Raw genomic sequence first — 17,557 nt, 5'->3', positions numbered from 1 at the left:
TCACAAAACACATGGGGAGCAGGGCAAGGCCAAAACTCTCTTTAGGTCTCCCTCACTCCTAATTAAGAGTAATCCAGGCAGTTGTTCCCTGAGGGAAAGGGGATTCATAGCTAAACAGCTTTCCCAGTCCTGCGCTTTGGATTTAAAAAAAAAAGAAAAACAGTCGTATTCTATCTAATTTAAGGAGAGAGGGAAAAAAATCCAAATTTACTTACCTCTACAGCTGATCCAAATAAGCTATTAAAAGTTGAACTTAGGGATAGGCACAATAGAGAAAAGGTTTAGGAAAGTTAAGATTGAGGGTATTTCATCACAACCGATGTGGTCAGCCAAAACTGTAAAGGATAAATTTAACATTGTGACCTAAACTATATTAGCTATTTGTCGCCATGGGATATCCCAAATAAAATACCCAAGACAGCTGGAATTTTATGGTGATTTAATTAACATAGTGGAAAGAAATTAAGAAGAAGGGAGAAGGAAAGGTTGTAGGATTTCTCCCGCCTGGCTTGTGCCTGGGGTGGGGGTGGGGGTAAAGATTAGAGGCTTTAGGAAGATAAGGTTTTGGAGAGTAAAGGAGGAAGGAACCAGCCTGAACTCCAAGAGGGCTCAGCCAAGATGCCTGAACCTGAATTAGCTCAAGGGCAAACTCACCACCAAAACCCAGACAATTAGCTGCCACCACGCCCAAGATGTCAGGACACAGCACGCTGCCAGCCAGAGCCACATCTCCAAGGAAAAAGAGACAGAGGAGAGGAAGTGATGCAGAAAAATCCCTAGACGATTCTACCTCCCTTTCCTGCGTCTCCTCTGTACCAATTGTAGCCTAAGCTTGACTTAGGACAGCCCAGGGGTCTGTCAGCTGTTTCTGATTTGTCAATTTCTCTATCAAAGGCCATCCTCCTAAACATTCAATCTTCAAGCATGGTTACAGACATTGCCTGATTTTGTTAGACTAAGCATCTTCATTGTTCTCATTGTTAAGAAGTTCTTCATTATATGGAGTCCAAATCCGCCTCCTCTAACTGCTGCCATTTTGGTTCTGTCTTCTGAAAGAAAGAAGGGAGAAAGGAAGGAAATGAGGATTTATTATTTACAATGCGGTAGGCACTTAAAAATAGTATCTCATTTGATCATCACAATACAGGCTCTTATCCCCATTTTATTGTTGAGGAAACTGAGGCAGGTAAAGGTTGAGTGACTTACCCCAAGTCACCCAGCTAGGACATTTCCGAGGCTGGATTTGAACTTGTCTTTCTGACTCTAGGTCCGGCGCTCTATCCTCTGTGCCTTTCCATGATTCTATTTCCCCTCAGTCTCCTCCAGGCTTCAGACATCCCCAGCTACACCAATAGGTTGTCTAGGCGGAGGAAGAGTACATGGATGTGAACAAAAGCCTGAGGCTGGGAAAGCATAGACCAGTTTAGAGACTGGGAGTCATCCTGACACCAGGGCTGTCTCGGGAAGACTTTGATTTCTGTTCTTGGCTTCTAAGCCGGAGCCAGGAGCACTGCCTCATCGGCTAAATGGAGGGATGGCATCTCTGAAGACCATTCTTCTCAAGAATACACCAAAGGGGAAGCTGGGTAGCTCAGTGGATTGAGAGCCAGGCCTAGACACAGGAGGTTCTGGGTTCAAATGTGGCCATAGACACTTCCTAGCTGTGTGACCTTGGGCAAGTCACTTGACCCCCATTGCCTAGCCCTTACCACTCTTCTGCCTTGGAACCAATACACAGTATTGACTCCAAGACGGAAGGGAAGGGTTTTTATAAAAAAAAAAAAAGTTAAAGATTAAAAAAAAGAGTCTATACACCGAGTTTGTTGTGGCTCCTTCTTTTTTTAAGGAAAGAAGTGTGGGGTGGGCAGATCACAGTATGACTGCCAGGCCAGTAGCTGCTGCTTCCCTCTACCTCTCTTTGAAACCAAATTTGTATTGATATCTTTTGTTTTGATAATTTAAAAAATGCTCATGTTCTTAGTAACAAGTCTAAGACAAAAAGGCAAGGGCTAGGCAAATGATGTTAAGTGACTTGCTCAAGGTCACACAGCTAGGAAGTGTCTGAGTCCAGATTTGAACACAAGACCTCCTGACTCCAAGTCTGGCACTTTATCTACTGTGATAATTCTTCATTTTCTCTCTATAGCTTTCCCTTAAAACTAAGAATTTTTTTTTAAATTTCAAAGATATTTTATTTTCCTAATTACATGTAATAACAATTTTCAATGTTTTCTGAAGTGCTAAGATCCAAATTGTCTCCGTCCCTCCTTTTCCTCCCCCTCTCAGAGATGGTAAGCAATTTGATCTGGGTTACACATGTATTACCCTGCAGAACCTACTTCCATATCGGTCCTCGTAAGAGAATACTCATATAGAGCCAAGCTCCGAAATAAAGCCATCAGTAGACTAATGTGCAGAATAGTCTGTTTTTATCTACAGCCAACACCCCAGTGCTTTCTCTGGAGGCGGTTAGATAACATTCTTTGTCATAAGCCCTTCTGAATTGTCCTGGACCATTGCAAAGCTGAGAGGAGCTAAGCAAGAATTATTTTTTAAAAGCAAAAGAGAGAAAACAATTGGCAAAACCCCCCTGACATTTCATACTATGTCCCTTACTCCTGAGCCCCCTCCAACCCTCTTCTTCTCTTCTAAGGAATGAGGGGAGGTATCTTCTCAGAGCTCTTTGAAAAACTTGTTCCAGGACATCTGGGTGACTCAATAGATTGAGAGCCAGACCCAGAGATGGGAAGTCCTGGGTTCAAATCTGTCCTCAGACACTTCCTAGCTGTGTGACCCTGGGCAAGTCACTTAACCCCCATTGACTAGCCCTCACCACTCTTCTTCCTTAGAACCTTCTAAGACAGAAGGTAAGGATTTTGAAAAGAAAAGAAAAATGTGTTCTTTATAGTTTTGTAACATTCTTTGTCTTTTTAAAAATAAAAATTTAAAGTACCTTTTTCTTTCCATCACTTACATTTTTTCCTAGATTCTCTCTCTTCTCTTCCCAGAGGACAGTCCCAAAGATATATAAGAAATATTTTTTTTTTTAAGAAAAGAGAAAATTCAACAAAACTGATTAATCCATAGAAAAAAACCCTGACCTTTTCGGCAATGTTCCACACTTGTGGATCACCCTCCCACCTCTGCAAAAGAGCAGGAGGAAGTTAAGGCAAGTGTCTTCTATTTCTTCTCTGGGGCCAAGTGGGATGTTGTCATTTTACAACCTTCATGTCCCCGTGCTCTATGGTGGTTCTTCCATTTCCAACATGGTCACTCCTGTCTCTGCCTACTTCCCTCTGTATCAGTGCGGGTTAAGTTTCCCCAAGTTTTTCTGACTTCCTCGTGCTCCTCCTTTCTTCTCTTACATTCACACATGACCATTTTTTTCCTACCTGATGAGTATCTACTTTGTTTCCAGGTTCTTTCCTAACAGTCCTTAGCATATACAGAATTAATCTTTAGTCCATGAGGCTGCCTGTGGCAATAGGGCACAGGTTCCAGAAACTGGAAGACCTGAATTCAAATCCAGCCTCAGGCACTTAACTAGCTATATGACCCTGGGCAGGTCATTTAACTTGTCTGTCTAAGTTTTCCCAACTGTAAAATGGGAATAATAACAGCACCAAGCACCCAGGGTTTTTTGGAGGATCAAGTGAGATATTTGTAAAGCACTTAGCACAGTGCTTGGTTGTAGTAATTATATAATAATATAGTATACTAATATTCTATATATTTATTCATATAATTCATATATTATATCATATATTGTTACATACTTACATATAACATATTCACATTATAATATATTTATATTATATATTTACATACAGAATTATATTTATTATATAAAAATTATAACATATTTGTAGTGTGTATGTTAACATATGTAAAATATATGTTTATTATATATTATATATTACATAACAATTATGATAGAATAGATTTATATTGTATATATTTACATATAAATATGTTTATTATATTACATATTATACATTACATAACAATTATGATAGAATAGATTTATATTGTATATATTTACGTGTAAAATATATTTATTATACATTATATATTAATTATATTACAATATATTTATATTATATGTGTTTATATACATAAATATATTTATTATGTTATAAAATAATTATAACATTTATCGTGTATATTTTACATATATAAAATATATATTTGTTATATTACAGATGTGTTATATGACAATTATGATAGAAAATATTTATATTGTATATATTTATATATAAAATATGTTCATCATATTATATGTATATTGTGTAATAATTAGAATATAATAATAAATATAATTTAAAAGTAATGATATAATGAATGCTTATATGCTTTCCTTTTCCCCTGACCAGGCCTCCCAGTAACCTCCTTGAGCAAGAGCCTGGATGGATGGAGAAGGGTCCTCTCTAATCAGTATGTTGCCTCCCCTGCCTAGAAGTAATGCTAATAATAACAGTAGGAATAGCAAGCGTTTACCTCACACTTCTTAAGTTCTTAGGTCGGGTTCATTACTTTCCAAAGAGCATCTCGTTTGATCCTGGCTACAGTCCTGGAGGGTGGGTGCTCTCTCATCCAGAAATCAGAGTACAAAGACCCTGAAACCTTGCAAGATGAACCATCTAGTATCAAGGAAGCTAGGTGGATCAGGAAGATCTAAGTTCAAATCCTGACTCAAACACTTACTAGCTGTATGACCTAAAGCAAGTCCCCTCAGTTTCCTCCTCTGTAAAATGGGTATAAAAAACCCTCAGGGTTAGAAGGATAAAATGTGATCATCCAGCAGTTATCACTATCAAGCCTTTTACAGCATTGAGGGGTCATCCACCCACCTCCACCTCCTGTTTTCCCTGACTTCCTTCAAGATTCATCTCGAATTCCCTCCTCTCTGTGAGGAGCCTTTCTCAGGTTTCTGCTCCCTCTCTCCTCTCCCAGTGCCTTCCCTCTGGGACTACCTTCTGTCTGTCTGTCTGTCTGCTACTGCTGCTGTTGTTTTAAAAACTTTATTGTCTGTCTTAGAATTGATACTGAGTATAGGCTCCAAGGCAGAAGAGAGGTAAGGGCTAAGCACTGGGCGTAAGTGACTTGACCAAGGTCACACAGATAGAAGTTTGAGCCCAGGACCTCCCTGGCTCTCCATCCCTCCTATATGTAGTTGTTCAATTGTATCTGACTGAATTTTCTCACTCTTGGTGACTTCACAGGGACTCTGTGGAATTTTTTTTTTAATTAATCAATTAAAAATATTTTTCCATGTTTCCATGATTCATTTTCTTTCCCTCCCCTCTTCCTTCCCCACTCCTGGAGCTGACAAGGAATCCCACTGGGTTATATAAATGTTATCACTTATACCTATTTCCATATTATTCATTTTTGCTATAGAGTGATCTCTTAAAATCAAAACCTAAATCACAAACCCACATATACAAGTGATAAGTCATATGATTTGCTTTTGCATTTCCGCTCCCACAGTTCTTTCTCTGGATGTGGATAGCGTTCTTTCTCATAAGTCCCTCAGAATTGTCCTGGATCATTGCATTGTTACTACTAGAGAAGTCCATTAAGTTCGATTGTATCACACAATTGTATTGTATCACACACAGTGTATCTCTGTGTACAATGCTCTCCTGGTTCTGCTTCTCTCACTCTGCATCACTTCCTGGAGGTTGTTCCAGTCTCCATGGAATTCCTCTACTTTATTATTCCTTTGGGCATAATAATATTCCATCACCAACATATACCACAATGTGTTCAGCCATTCCCCAATTGATGGGCATCCCCTCATTTTCCAATTTTTTGCCACCACAAAGAGCGCAGCTATGAATAGTCTTGTACAAGTCTTTTCCCTTATGATCTCTTTGGGGTACAAACCCAGCAGTGCTATGACTAGATCAAAGGGCAGACATTTTAAAGCCCTTTGGGCATAATTTCTGTGGAATTTTCTTGGCAAAGATACTTGAGTGGTTTGCCATTTCCTTCTCCAGCTCATTTGACAGATGAGGAAACTGAGGCAAACAGGATTAAGTGACTTGCCCAGGGTCACACAAGTAGTAAATGTCTGAGGTTCAGGTCCTCCTGACTCCAGCCCTGGCTCTCCTCTATTGTCTGTCACTTATCTGTTCATAGTGGGTGTCTCCTCCGTGGGAATATGAGTGTCATGAGGGCAGGGAGTGATTCTGTCTTTTTTTGGTATGCCCTTTGTTTGGCACAGTGCCTGGCAAATACTAGGGATGTAATAAACCCTGGGTGATGCTGATGACGCCGATGACAGCCATTGAGCTACAGGGTACCTCTCCTCCCTCAAACATGCCAAGCTCTGGGTTAGAGAGTGAGACTGGCAGCCAGGATGGGCACCTTCACTGGACGGAGCCTGCCCACAGTGTAAATTACAGGCTTCAAGGACCAGAGATCAAGTCATCCAGCCTCCCTTTAGCCCTGTGCCCAGGCCCAGCTGCTTCTGGGAAGAGAGCTGGTGCGAGACTGACAGCTCATGGGGCAACGCCTCAGCAGCTCCCTGCTAATCACCACCTGTCACTGCCCGTCTGCTGGGTGGGGTCCTCATCCCAAGGAATTTACTGAGGAGCAGAAATACTTTTCAAAATCTGGGTGCCCTGCCGTGGCCTGGGGATTCAGGATAGCCCGCCCCACGCCGATGAGACCCTCTGGAGAAGGTTCAATTAGAGGGCTGAAACCCTCTCCAACCAACCAAACATCGCTGGGATATACCACAAAGGCCATAGAATTTGTTGTTTTTTTAAACCCTTACCTTCTGCCTTAGAATTGATATGAAGTATTAATGCCAAGTCAGAAGCGAGGTAAAGGCTAGGCAAGTGGAGTTAAGTGACTTGCCCAGGGTGACACAGCTAGGAAGTGTCTGAGGTTTGAACCTAGGACCTCCCGACTCCCAAAGGACATTGAATCAGGAGCCACTGGATCTAGGCATTGAAAAATCCTCTTTATAGCTTGTATGTGACCTTGACACAGCCCCTCTGGGCCTGTTTTCTCATATATCTGACAGGGTTGACCGTAGATGATCTTGTGGATGGAGATCCTGGGGGCTGTTATTGTTGGGGTCTTCTTTACTCCTCCTTTTCTCACTTCTGTCTTGCTTGGACAATTCTTGGATTTGAAAGAAGTCAATATTTTGGGTCCATATAGGCAGCCCCACTGACTGTGGCAGTTTGTGCTTCCTCTGTTTGCTGCCTTCCGTGGGGTCTCCCATCCCATCATCCACATGTGCGCCTGCCAGCTGCGGTTTCCAAATGGTCATCCTGTGGCTAAGCTTTGGTTTTTATTTTTCTTTTTCAGGACTGCCTGGTGCAGACATCTCCTCCCTTCAGTTTATATTGCATTAAAATACATTTCCAAGGAGAGATTCTGCACACACCTGAGATGAGAGCCTAATGTTGAACAGAGCTGGGCTCAGCTCTAAACCTGGCAGTGTGGAGGTCTCTCCCTGCCACTCTCTGGCACAAAGAAGATACCTAACACCTATTTTTTTGATCAACTAAATTAAAGGCTTGTTTGGTGGATTTGGTATGTGTAAAAACCCATCTCCTTTCTGTAGACTATAACATTCCTTTTATTTATTTCTTCATTCATTTTTAAGCATATATTATTTATTTAAATATTTCCCAATTAAATGTAATTTTTAACACTCATTTTTGAAAATTTTGAGTTCCAAATTCTCTTCTTCCCACTTGAAAAGCACACAAAACAATGCCAATTATATGTGTGAAATAATGCAAAACATTTCCATATTAGCAATGTTGTAAGAAAAAAATACTAAAAGGCAAGAAACAAAAAGATAGTGAAAAAGTTTGCTTCAATCTGCACTCAGAGCTCATCAGATCTCTCTGGAGGTGGGCAGCATTTTTCATCATGGATCCTTAGAAACTGTCTTAATAAGTAGCTAAGACATTTACATTTGACCATCACTACATTATTGCTTTTACTGGGTACAATGTTCTGGTTCTTCTCACTCCACTTTGCATCAGTTCATTTAAGTCTTCTCAGGTTTCTCTGAAAGCATACCTCTTGTCATTTCTTTCAGCACGAGTCTTCCATCACCATCATATACCATAACTTGTTCAGCCATTCCTCAATTGATGGGCATCTCCTCCAGTTCCAATCCTTTGCTAACACAAAAAGCTGCTATAAATATTTTTGTTCATATGGGCCCTTTTCCTCTTCCCTTGATCTCTTAGGGATAGAGACCTAGTAGTGGTATTTCTGGGTCAAAGGGCATGCCCAGGTTTTTAGCCAGATTGTTCTCCAGACTGGTTGGACCAGACTGTGAACATTCTTGATCTGTACTCTTTCCGTAGAGGTAATAATGATCTAAGGCTCTTCTAAAAGGAAGCAACTTTGTTTCTGAATCAAATGATTGATAGACTGTGTATCTGTATGTGTGGAAGGTGAGGAAGGAATGGTGCAAAGTGGTTGAAAAAATCCTTGATTTTAGTCTTGGCTCTCATGGGCTAATGGGATGAGAGTAACATGGCGCCTGATTCTAAACCTTGAACAAGTCGTCCAACCATCAGTTTGGCTGATATTGGCCCTATTTCCTTTGCTGTTCTACTTTGAAGTCCAAAGATTGTCTAAGCTGGGAAGAGATGAGAAAAGTGGGCTTTAGTTAAACCATCTGTAAAATGAGACTGTTGTTGAACTATAGGACCTCTAAGGTCTCTTTGCTTTGATGTTCTACAAGAAAGGTTCTTAACCATTTGGGATGTTATGGACCCATCTGGCAACCTGTGAGCCCCTTCTCAGTCATGTTTTCAAATGCATAAAAAAAGACATCGCCTCTTGGCTCTTTTCAGTACCCATTGCTGCATCTAAATCTCTGAGACAAGATGATGAAGGTTGGAATCCATGAGTTTGACTAAATTGGGCGAATAGAACTACTTCACCTCAACTACATGGTTTGTATCTTCCAATATGATTCTATCAAGACTATCAAGACCAAGAATGGAAGGGGGGGATCAGTGGAATAGTCATGACTACCTTCCAGGATCATGATCTTCACAAAACTAAATGAGGTGGTACTGGGGTCAGATATGCAGTGGAGTCCACCACTATTTTTACCACTTTGGAATCCAAAGTCAAGGGCTCACTTGAAGGGTAGAGCTAATCACACCATTATCTCTGCTCCTTCCACTGATGGCCCAGGGTTTGTGGTGCGAGTAAACTATGAGAAATATGGTCATTCCTAAGAGTGGCAGGAATGCCTCTACACTACCTGCTTGGTCCCTCTGGTCAGCCATGGAATCTTTGGCATTGCAGAAGAACTCATAATGAAAATCCATTCCATTCTGGCTACTCCAAAGAACATGTGGCCCCTCTGACCAATTGTGGCATAATGGGCACATGCTGCTGAAATCATTCTTGCTTCCATTGGTGCAGCCAAGGCCGTGGCCAAGGTTTTTCCAGAGCTTGGTCTGAGGCTAAAGGAAGCCTTTCATCTCTTTATTTCCAATGTATCTGTTGTCCATCTGATCTGCCTTTTGGGAAAACCTGCCAGACACATATGATGTTATCAAGATAGTGATGGATAGGGGCAGCTGGGTGGCTTAGTGGATTGAGAGCCAGGCCTAGAGACCAGAGGTCCTGGATTCAAATCTGGACTCAGACACTTCCTAGCTGTGTGACCCTGGGCAAGTCACTTAATCTCTATTGCTTAGTCCTTACTACTCTTCAATCTTAGGACCAATACATAGTAATGATTTCTTAGGTGGAAGGTAAGGGTTTAAAAAAATTTTTTTTAAAGTGATGGATCAGAGGAGCCCTTGGAGGGCATCTGGGTCTACTCAGAGGACCAGGTGTGAAAGAGAATTCTTTATTCTATTATCTATCCTGAGTTAACACTAACTTAAGTACCCCTATTTAGTACCACTTAGTACTTCACTAGAATGAAGTTAGAATTAACTCCCCCTTGTCTACTTTCTAATTAATTGAATCAACAAAAGATTAAACACCCTACTTAGTACAAGGTGAGAAACTAGCAAGGTACTTAGAGAATTCACACCCTTAGAAATTCAGTCAAACCGGAATCCATGAATCGTTTTGATGAGTATTTAACCTTCAGAAGGTGAGAAGTCAATCCTATAGGCACTTCCCCATTGGAAAAACTGTGATTGGCCACTGTAAAAAGGGGAAAGGACCAGAAGTCAACATAAAAAAGCAAGCCTTGAATCCCTTCAGAGCAGATTGTCTTTGACAAGATAGTCTGAAGAGATTGTCTTCTAAAGATAGTCTTAGATAGTCTTTCAGGGAGCTTTGATGAAGTCTATGGCTTGGATTGTGGGCTCAGACTTGGATTCTGACTCTTTGGTTATTTCACTGGATGAGTAAAAGACTCATCCCTTTACTAGCTTCTGGAGAGACTAGCTTCCATCTTGGAGGAGGCCTTCACCACTAGCCTTCCTGGTTGAGAGCTAATTAATCTCTGCCTGGATTAAGTAGACCTGGAGCAAAACATTTAGGTTGATAGGATAGATAGCTTCTCTATCCTCCTCACATTTCTCTTCTTTATTGTTTTCTCTCTATTTGTAAATATTTCTATTTGTAAATAAATTTCTGACTCAATATAATAAATACTGGTGACCACATAATTTCATATAATCATTGTCCAACCTTTAATTTTAACCTTTACACAGGTTAGGGGATAACTAAGCCCCTCTTCTACCTTTGGTCCTGATCTTGCTATCATTGCCCTTAGTGAACACTTCATCATGCTCATTTCCTCATATGACAAGTATGGTTTATGGCAGCTGCTTAACAGACTTCATGGCCTGCCTGTGCTCCTAGAAATAAGCTAGAAAGTCAGGGATCCTCATTCTTGGGGAGTCCACATCCCTAAGCTGTTTCCCTGTGCTGACAACCTCATGTCCCCCATATGTCCCTGGAGGGAGAAGCATAGAATTCTCAAGAAAGTCAACATTGTATTTAGTACAACTAAAAAAAAATGATTACAAAGGAAACCAATTCTATTTCAATTCACTTATCAACAGATTTTTTTAAGTTCTCAGAATCTCGAACTCCTGATCTAGGGGAAGTTAGGTAGCACAGTGGATAGAGAGCCAGGTCTGGAGACAGGAGGTCCTGAGTTCAAATATGACCTCAGACACTTCTTAGCTGTGTGATCCTGAGTGAGTCACTTAATCTCATTTGCCTAGTCCTTACTGCTCTTCTGTCTTATTATTGATACTAGACAGAAGGTAAGGATTTAAAAAAAAAAGAGCCCCTTGTCTTCGGGATGTCTGGCTTCTGTCAGGGGGAGGTTGGACTCTGTGCACTGGCAGAGCCCATGGAGATCCCAGGATTCTAACACAGCTGGGGCCAGAATGGAACTTGGGAGGTTGGCGAGCCTGTCATTCCCTCATCTCCTCTGCCTAGAATTTAGTTTGAAACATTGAACAGCATCTCTCCCACCCCCCAATAAGCCATTAGAGGAAATTATGTTGTTGAGGCTGGTCCTCTGAGCCACCCTTCTCAGGCAGGTGTGATGATCCTGTATCATTACCCCTGCAGGAGAGCAAATGAAAAGGGGGCGAAAAACACTTGCCAAACATGGCCTGGACACTTTTCTCTGAGATTATTATTTATCGCCACTTGGAGTCTAATCTGAGTTTGCACACTTGGCAAATGTAGGCATCATGGACAATGTCTAGTCTCCCTCCTTATTGGAGGAGTTTGACTGGGCAACAAAGAAAGTCTTGCTGGATAGCACTTCCTTGCCAAAGCCATTTTCCATCCCAAGAGGCTGAATGTGAGAGCTGGGAGGGAGCTTAGAACAGAATGTCAGAACTGAGAGGGAGCTTAGAACCCAGAATTTCAGAGTTGGAGGGGGTCTTAAAACACAGAATGTCAGAGCTGAGAAAGTCCTTAGAACACAGAATGTCAGGGCTGGGAGGGATCTTAGAACAGAGAATGTCAGAGCTGGGAGAGACCTTAGAACAGAGAATGTCAGAGCTGGTAGGGAGCTTAGAACAGGGAATGTCAGAGCTGGGAGAGACCTTAGAACAGAGAATGTCAGAGCTGGGAGAGGTCTTAGAACACAGAATGTCAGGGCTGGGAGGGACCTTAGAACACAGAATGTCAGGGCTGGGAGGGAACTTAGAACAGGGAATGTCAGAGCTGGGAGAGACCTTAGAACAGAGAATGTCAGAGCTGGGAGAGACCTTATAACACAGAATGTCAGAGCTGGGAGAGACCTTAGAACAGGGAATGTCAGAGCTGGGAGAGACCTTAGAACACAGAATGTCAGGGCTGGGAGGGAACTTAGAACAGGGAATGTCAGAGCTGGGAGAGACCTTAGAACACAGAATGTCAGGGCTGAGAAGGAGCTTAGAACAGAGAATGTCAGGGAGGGGAACTTTAGAACACAGACTGTCAGAGATAAGAGGGACCTTAGAACCTAGAATTTCAGAGCTGGGAGGGAGCTTAGAACAGAGAACAGAGTAGTGAAGGGGTCTTAGGACATGGAATATTAGAGCTAGAAGGGAGTCCAGAGATAATCCAGTCTCTTCTTCAGAGGAAGAAATTGAGATTCAGAGATCAAAAGAAATTGGACCAAGGGCTGAAAGGGCCCTTAGAGGCCCTCCAGGTCCTTTTACAGAAGAACTGAGACCTTGGGCTTAAATGACCTCCTCAGAGTCATATGGCATTAAGTAACAGAATCAGGATTGGAACCCAGGTCCTGCGCCTCCAGATTTGGCTCACTTTAATGGCAACGACAGAAAAATGTCTGTTTGATCAGATGCCCTGGATCTCTGCATTCAGGACTCTTCCCAGGCCACCCTGCTGCGACCGGCTGGACCACAATTCCTTTGGCCTGGGATTGTTCTTCCCAAAGGTTTGGAGGAGCTTCCTGCCCTCCCCATGCCCTTCTCCGGTTTAGAAGCCCAGCTCCCAGGCCAGGTTAGACCCTTGCCCGGAAGTCCCGGCCTGCGCCTCGACTTATCTGCCCCATGGCTGGGGCCTCCGGGGGCAGCCCGGAGTGGGGCTAGCACAGGGCTGGTTCTCCACCAGGGCCCCAGGCAGCCGCGCTGCCTTTGTAGCCTGATGACTCAGGCTTGCTAATGGCCTTCGGGAAGGAGCTGCACTCCGAGGAAGCCAAGCTGGGAGAAGGAATGGGAGTGAGCCGGCTGCTCCGGGAAATGCTTCCATCCTCCCCACCCGGCTTCGCCCGCCCCAATGGACGCGGCCGGAAGCAGGAGCGGCAGCGCCGAGCAGCCTTTCTCCTCAGTCATAAGCCTGGAGTCTGAAGCGGGAGTCGGCCGCTGTGGATGATGGGAGGGTAACTGGGTAAATGGTAGCTCAGATGAAAGACTGGAGTTTAGGCTGCATTTCAGAAATCTCGTTTCGGCGAAGTTCGCTAATATTCCACTGACAGCTTCATAGCCCGCTGCCTGTTGTTTATCCTCTGAAGCAGGTGAATCTGTCAAGGAGCCGGAGCCCCTGGAAAGTCTCCCGGGGGACCCTGCAGTGACAGTTAGCCGAATGTCTTTGGGGAGAGTAGAAAGAGGCTTGTGTTTGCTGGCAGGAGACCTGGGTTCAAATTCTAGCCCTCACACTATTCCAACCTAGTCTGGGCCGCTTTGGGCATGTGTACTGACTTCTTTGGGCCTCTGGAAAAGAAGAGGTTTGGATTTGATGACCTCTAAGCCCCATTCAGTTTTTTAAAACCCTTCCCTTCTCTCTTGGCGTCAGTTCTAAGTCAGAAAAGTGGCAAAGGTAGGCAAGCGGGGTTAAGTGACTTGTCCAGGGTCACATAGCTAGGAAGTGTCTGTGGTCACATTGGAACTCAAGACTTCCGGACTGCAGGCCTGATGCTCTGTCCGCAGGGCTACCTCGCTGTCCCAAGCCCCATTCTGTTTTTAAAGCCTGATGTAGCGTGTACGTGAGGAAGCAGGGCTCTGGGAGTTCTGGGCCTCAGCTTCCCCACTAACAAAAGGGAGATAACCAGACTAGAGTCCCCAGCGTCCTGCCCGCCTCCCCCATCCCCCAATCCCCGTACCTCGGACCGTCTCCGAGGCGGCACTACCTCCCAGGCACCGACAGAGGGCGCCGCAGCGCTATCCGCTCCTCTGAGGGAAGCCTTTCTTCCGCGGCCCCTTCTGTTCTAAGTCACGGAGGAACCCCGCGGAGGTGGCTTCGCCGCCTCCCTGCCCTCATGCCGGCCTGCGCTGCAACCCCAACACTCACTCGGGAGCACCCCGACCAAGGAGACCTTCGGGGAGGGGGGGGGCTGCACGTGACCGACCGACACACAGACACAGACACACAGGGATAAGACACAGATTCACACAGACACAGATTCACACACACCAACATACAGACACACCTAGACATACACACAGACACGCATTTACACCCACACGCACACCCACCTCCCTTTTATTTCCATGTAGCTCTAACGTTAGACCGAGGAGGAGCGACTGGTGCCACAAGAGCATTTTCCTCTCTTGCTACGACTTGTCCCATAATTCCCTGCGAGCAGGCGCAGCCCCTCCACTCTGGAAATGTAGCTCACCGGCTGCTACTGATACAGTGTACCGGAGTTTGGCCCCGGGTTCCTTCTGCCTTTAGGCAGTCACAGTAACGATCTGTTCCTCCAAACGTGAAAACACGCAGCTGATAAACCACCGTCTCCCAGAGCTCCTGCTTGACCCCTCACTACCTCACCGGGAAGTTCATTCTATTTTTTTCACGGTAGCGATCTCTTCGGAGACCGACCTCTCGGCAGCAGCAGAACGCTACTCTTTGGCACTGGCGGAGGGTCTTCTTGCAGACCGCCCCGGGCTCCTGGGAAACAAAGTCCCGCAGATAACCCAAGCTCGGTGGTGTCTGACTTCTGCCGTCCAGGACTTGCATCCAGCAGGGCCCAAGAGGCTGCCTGAGGAGAGGGGAGCAGGGCCAGGGACTGGACTACCTTCACGCTGGCTAAGGAGCCCATAAGGAAGAGGCAAGAGCCCCCAGCCGTCACAGCCATTTCAGAAAGGCGGCCCGAGTATTGGGCTTGCGCTCATCCGTTCATGGCAAATACTTTAGAGAAAACACTCCTATATAGCCAACACAAGCTCTCTCTGGTCTCGTTGGCAGGACAGCGACCATTGGCCAAAGGGCCCGATTCTGTGAGTCGCAGCCCATGTGTCTGCCCTTGCAGGCCGGCAGTGTGCCGGAGGGGAACACCGAACTTCTTACCTTGCTTCCCTACCTTCCCGCAGCATCCATCTTTTAGACCTTCCTTCTTGGTCCCCTTAAACATCCAAAGCCCTCCCTCAGCCGAGGGGAAAATAACCCCTTTCCAGGGCCCCCACCCTAAATCTAGTGGCCTCTGGAGAAGAGCAGCAATGGCTGTAACCCACTTTCCTTCCTGGGTCTTCTCTTGGTTATCAGCCCTGGGAAGTGACAGACGAGCCTTTGCCGCCAGGAGACGACATTTGCGCCTCATGCTCCTCTGAACAAGATTCTGTTACAACAAAGGTCAGTCCCAGGAGGTGGGCTGCAGTGAGAGGGATCTCCCTCCGGTGTTCCCCTAACCCTTCCCAGACTGAGCCAGAGCATCATGGAAGTCGGGAGCCTGGAACTGGAAAGCATTTATTGGTATCTGATCTGAATAAACCCAGGGCTGCCAGCGGGCCCTTTGATGTGCTGGCAGGGTGGAACTGAACCCAGTTCTGTAATAAAGTGGAGCCTTCAAGAAACAGGGCTAGCACGGATTTAGAAAGCGAACCAATTCACGTAGTTTATTTGTATGAACGAGGGGAACCCCAGGGGGACAGTAGGAAGCACACAGGATTGAGAGTCAGAGCCCTGGCTGAACATTCCCGTTCTTGTTCCGCCTCTTACCTTGCTAGGTGACTCTGGGAAATCACTCTTCCCCGGAGCCCGTTTCCTTGTCTGCAAAATAGGGATACAATTGCTCGACTCCCTACAACCCGGGACTTCTGCAAACTGGAAAATGCTCTGTAGCCAAGTGGGGGCCACGATTATGTACATCGTCTACCGGGCTGCTCCCTCTTGTCTAGCACATCTTTGGTGGGCTGGATGGCCTCCTCCCTCTAGATCTCCAGGGCAGCCCCATGTGACAAAGGGCAACCGTTCTTCTCCTAGAAGCCTGCTGGGCAGGACTCTCTGGGTGTCTAGAGGTGGCCACGTGCCCAATGGCGGCCTCCTAGCTAAGGCTCCCAAATCAGTGGAGAAGCACCCTCACTGTCCAGGAGAAGAAGGCCATAGCCAGCAGCTGCCCACCCCAGCCCAGCCTTTCACAGCTAGTGGGCTGCCGTCATTAGGAAGCCTCTTGAGACATCCATCTGTCCATCCATCCATCCGTCCGTCCATCCATCAGGGAGCAGGGGGGTTTGCATTACTTTATTGGTGGGCAGAAGGTTCCCTGATGTGGGGGCTCAGTGGTGGGGCTTCTCTGTGAGCTGCAGGTCCCTTGCAGGGGGCTCAGTGACAGCCGCACGACTTCACCACCATATTCCGGTGCTTCTTGAGAATGACATTGTTGCTGGTATCATAATAAAGGACCGAGGTGGCGCTCAGCTTGGTGGGGGCACAGCAGGCCTTGGGGACGCTGTCAGGCTTCATCAGGTGCACCTGCAAGGGCACAGCATTCAGCAGATTTAGCCTTCCTGGGGGGAACTGCTCAGGGTGCTCCAGCGGGCCAGAGGCCATTTGGTAAGGGAGGAAATAAAGGTCAGCATGATATTTTTCTCCCCAAAGAAATCTTTTTGTTGTTTTCATATCACTTACATTTCCCAACATATCCCTGCCTCTCTCCCTCCCAGAATGTTAAAGAGAAAGAGAGAGAGGGGTGGGGGAGAGGAGGGAAGGAGAGGAAGCTCGGCAAAACTGGAAAAAAAATAACCCAGAAAAACACATGGAAAAGTTTGCCCATGGTATGCCATGTTACACATTCACAGACCCCTACTTCTGCAAAAGGGTAGAGACGTCTTCTGTCTCTTCTTTCCCTATAATTTCAGAGCATTCATTTCCCATTGTTTTCTAGTTTTTAGCTTCACTCCCGTTTCTCTGGCTTTGGTAAGCATGATGCAAAGTATTAGTTCCAAGGCAGAAGAGTGGTAAGAGCTAGACAAGTGGCTTGCTCAAGATCTCACCTAGTTAGGAAGTGGCTAAGGTCAGATTTGAACCCAGGTCTTTCTGTTTTTCTTTTATTAAAACCACTTCTTAAATCTGGTAAGACTCCTATGAACTGGTGCAGGGTGAAGTAAGGAGCAGTCACAGAATACGACCTACACTGACTACGATCATGATCATGTAAAGAACGATCCTAATACACACCCTAAAATTCAGTTCTTCCATCAGAAAATTTTTTTAAAAGAAGATAACCTTCTGATAGCTAGGAAGCACAATAGAGAGATAGCCTGGCCTGGAGATGAGAGGATCTGGGTTCAAATTTGGCCTGAGACACTGCCTAGCTGGGTGATCCTGGGCAAGTCATTTAACTCTGATTGCCTAGCCTTTGGCCACTCTTCTGTGTTAGAACTGATACTAAGACAGAAAGTAA

The 17,557-nt window shown here is 45.0% G+C and overlaps 1 protein-coding gene and 1 long non-coding RNA gene across 2 annotated transcripts in view; both read right to left on the bottom strand.

Moving 5' to 3' along the window:
- LOC130453855 (uncharacterized) lies at positions 1 to 15,284 on the bottom strand. Its single transcript, XR_008911485.1, has 3 exons — positions 14,412 to 15,284; positions 1,207 to 1,360; positions 1 to 1,049 (listed from the first exon to the last, which is right to left on the bottom strand). It is a non-coding gene; the product is annotated as an uncharacterized LOC130453855 (long non-coding RNA).
- Positions 15,285 to 15,743: 459 nt separating this feature from the next.
- The window catches only part of BMP8A (bone morphogenetic protein 8a), a 48,325-nt gene continuing 46,511 nt past the window's right edge, over positions 15,744 to 17,557 (bottom strand). The window contains exon 7 of the mRNA XM_007492835.3: positions 15,744 to 16,626. Within this exon, the coding sequence (XP_007492897.1) occupies positions 16,477 to 16,626 (150 nt within the window). The 3' untranslated portion in view covers positions 15,744 to 16,476. The remainder of the gene's footprint in view (positions 16,627 to 17,557) is intronic.

Source organism: Monodelphis domestica, chromosome 4 (assembly GCF_027887165.1).
Source record: "Monodelphis domestica isolate mMonDom1 chromosome 4, mMonDom1.pri, whole genome shotgun sequence".
Taxonomy (NCBI): domain Eukaryota; kingdom Metazoa; phylum Chordata; class Mammalia; order Didelphimorphia; family Didelphidae; genus Monodelphis; species Monodelphis domestica.
The sequence above is the reverse complement of the archived record's forward strand: the minus strand, read 5'-3'. Positions and strand labels throughout refer to the sequence as shown.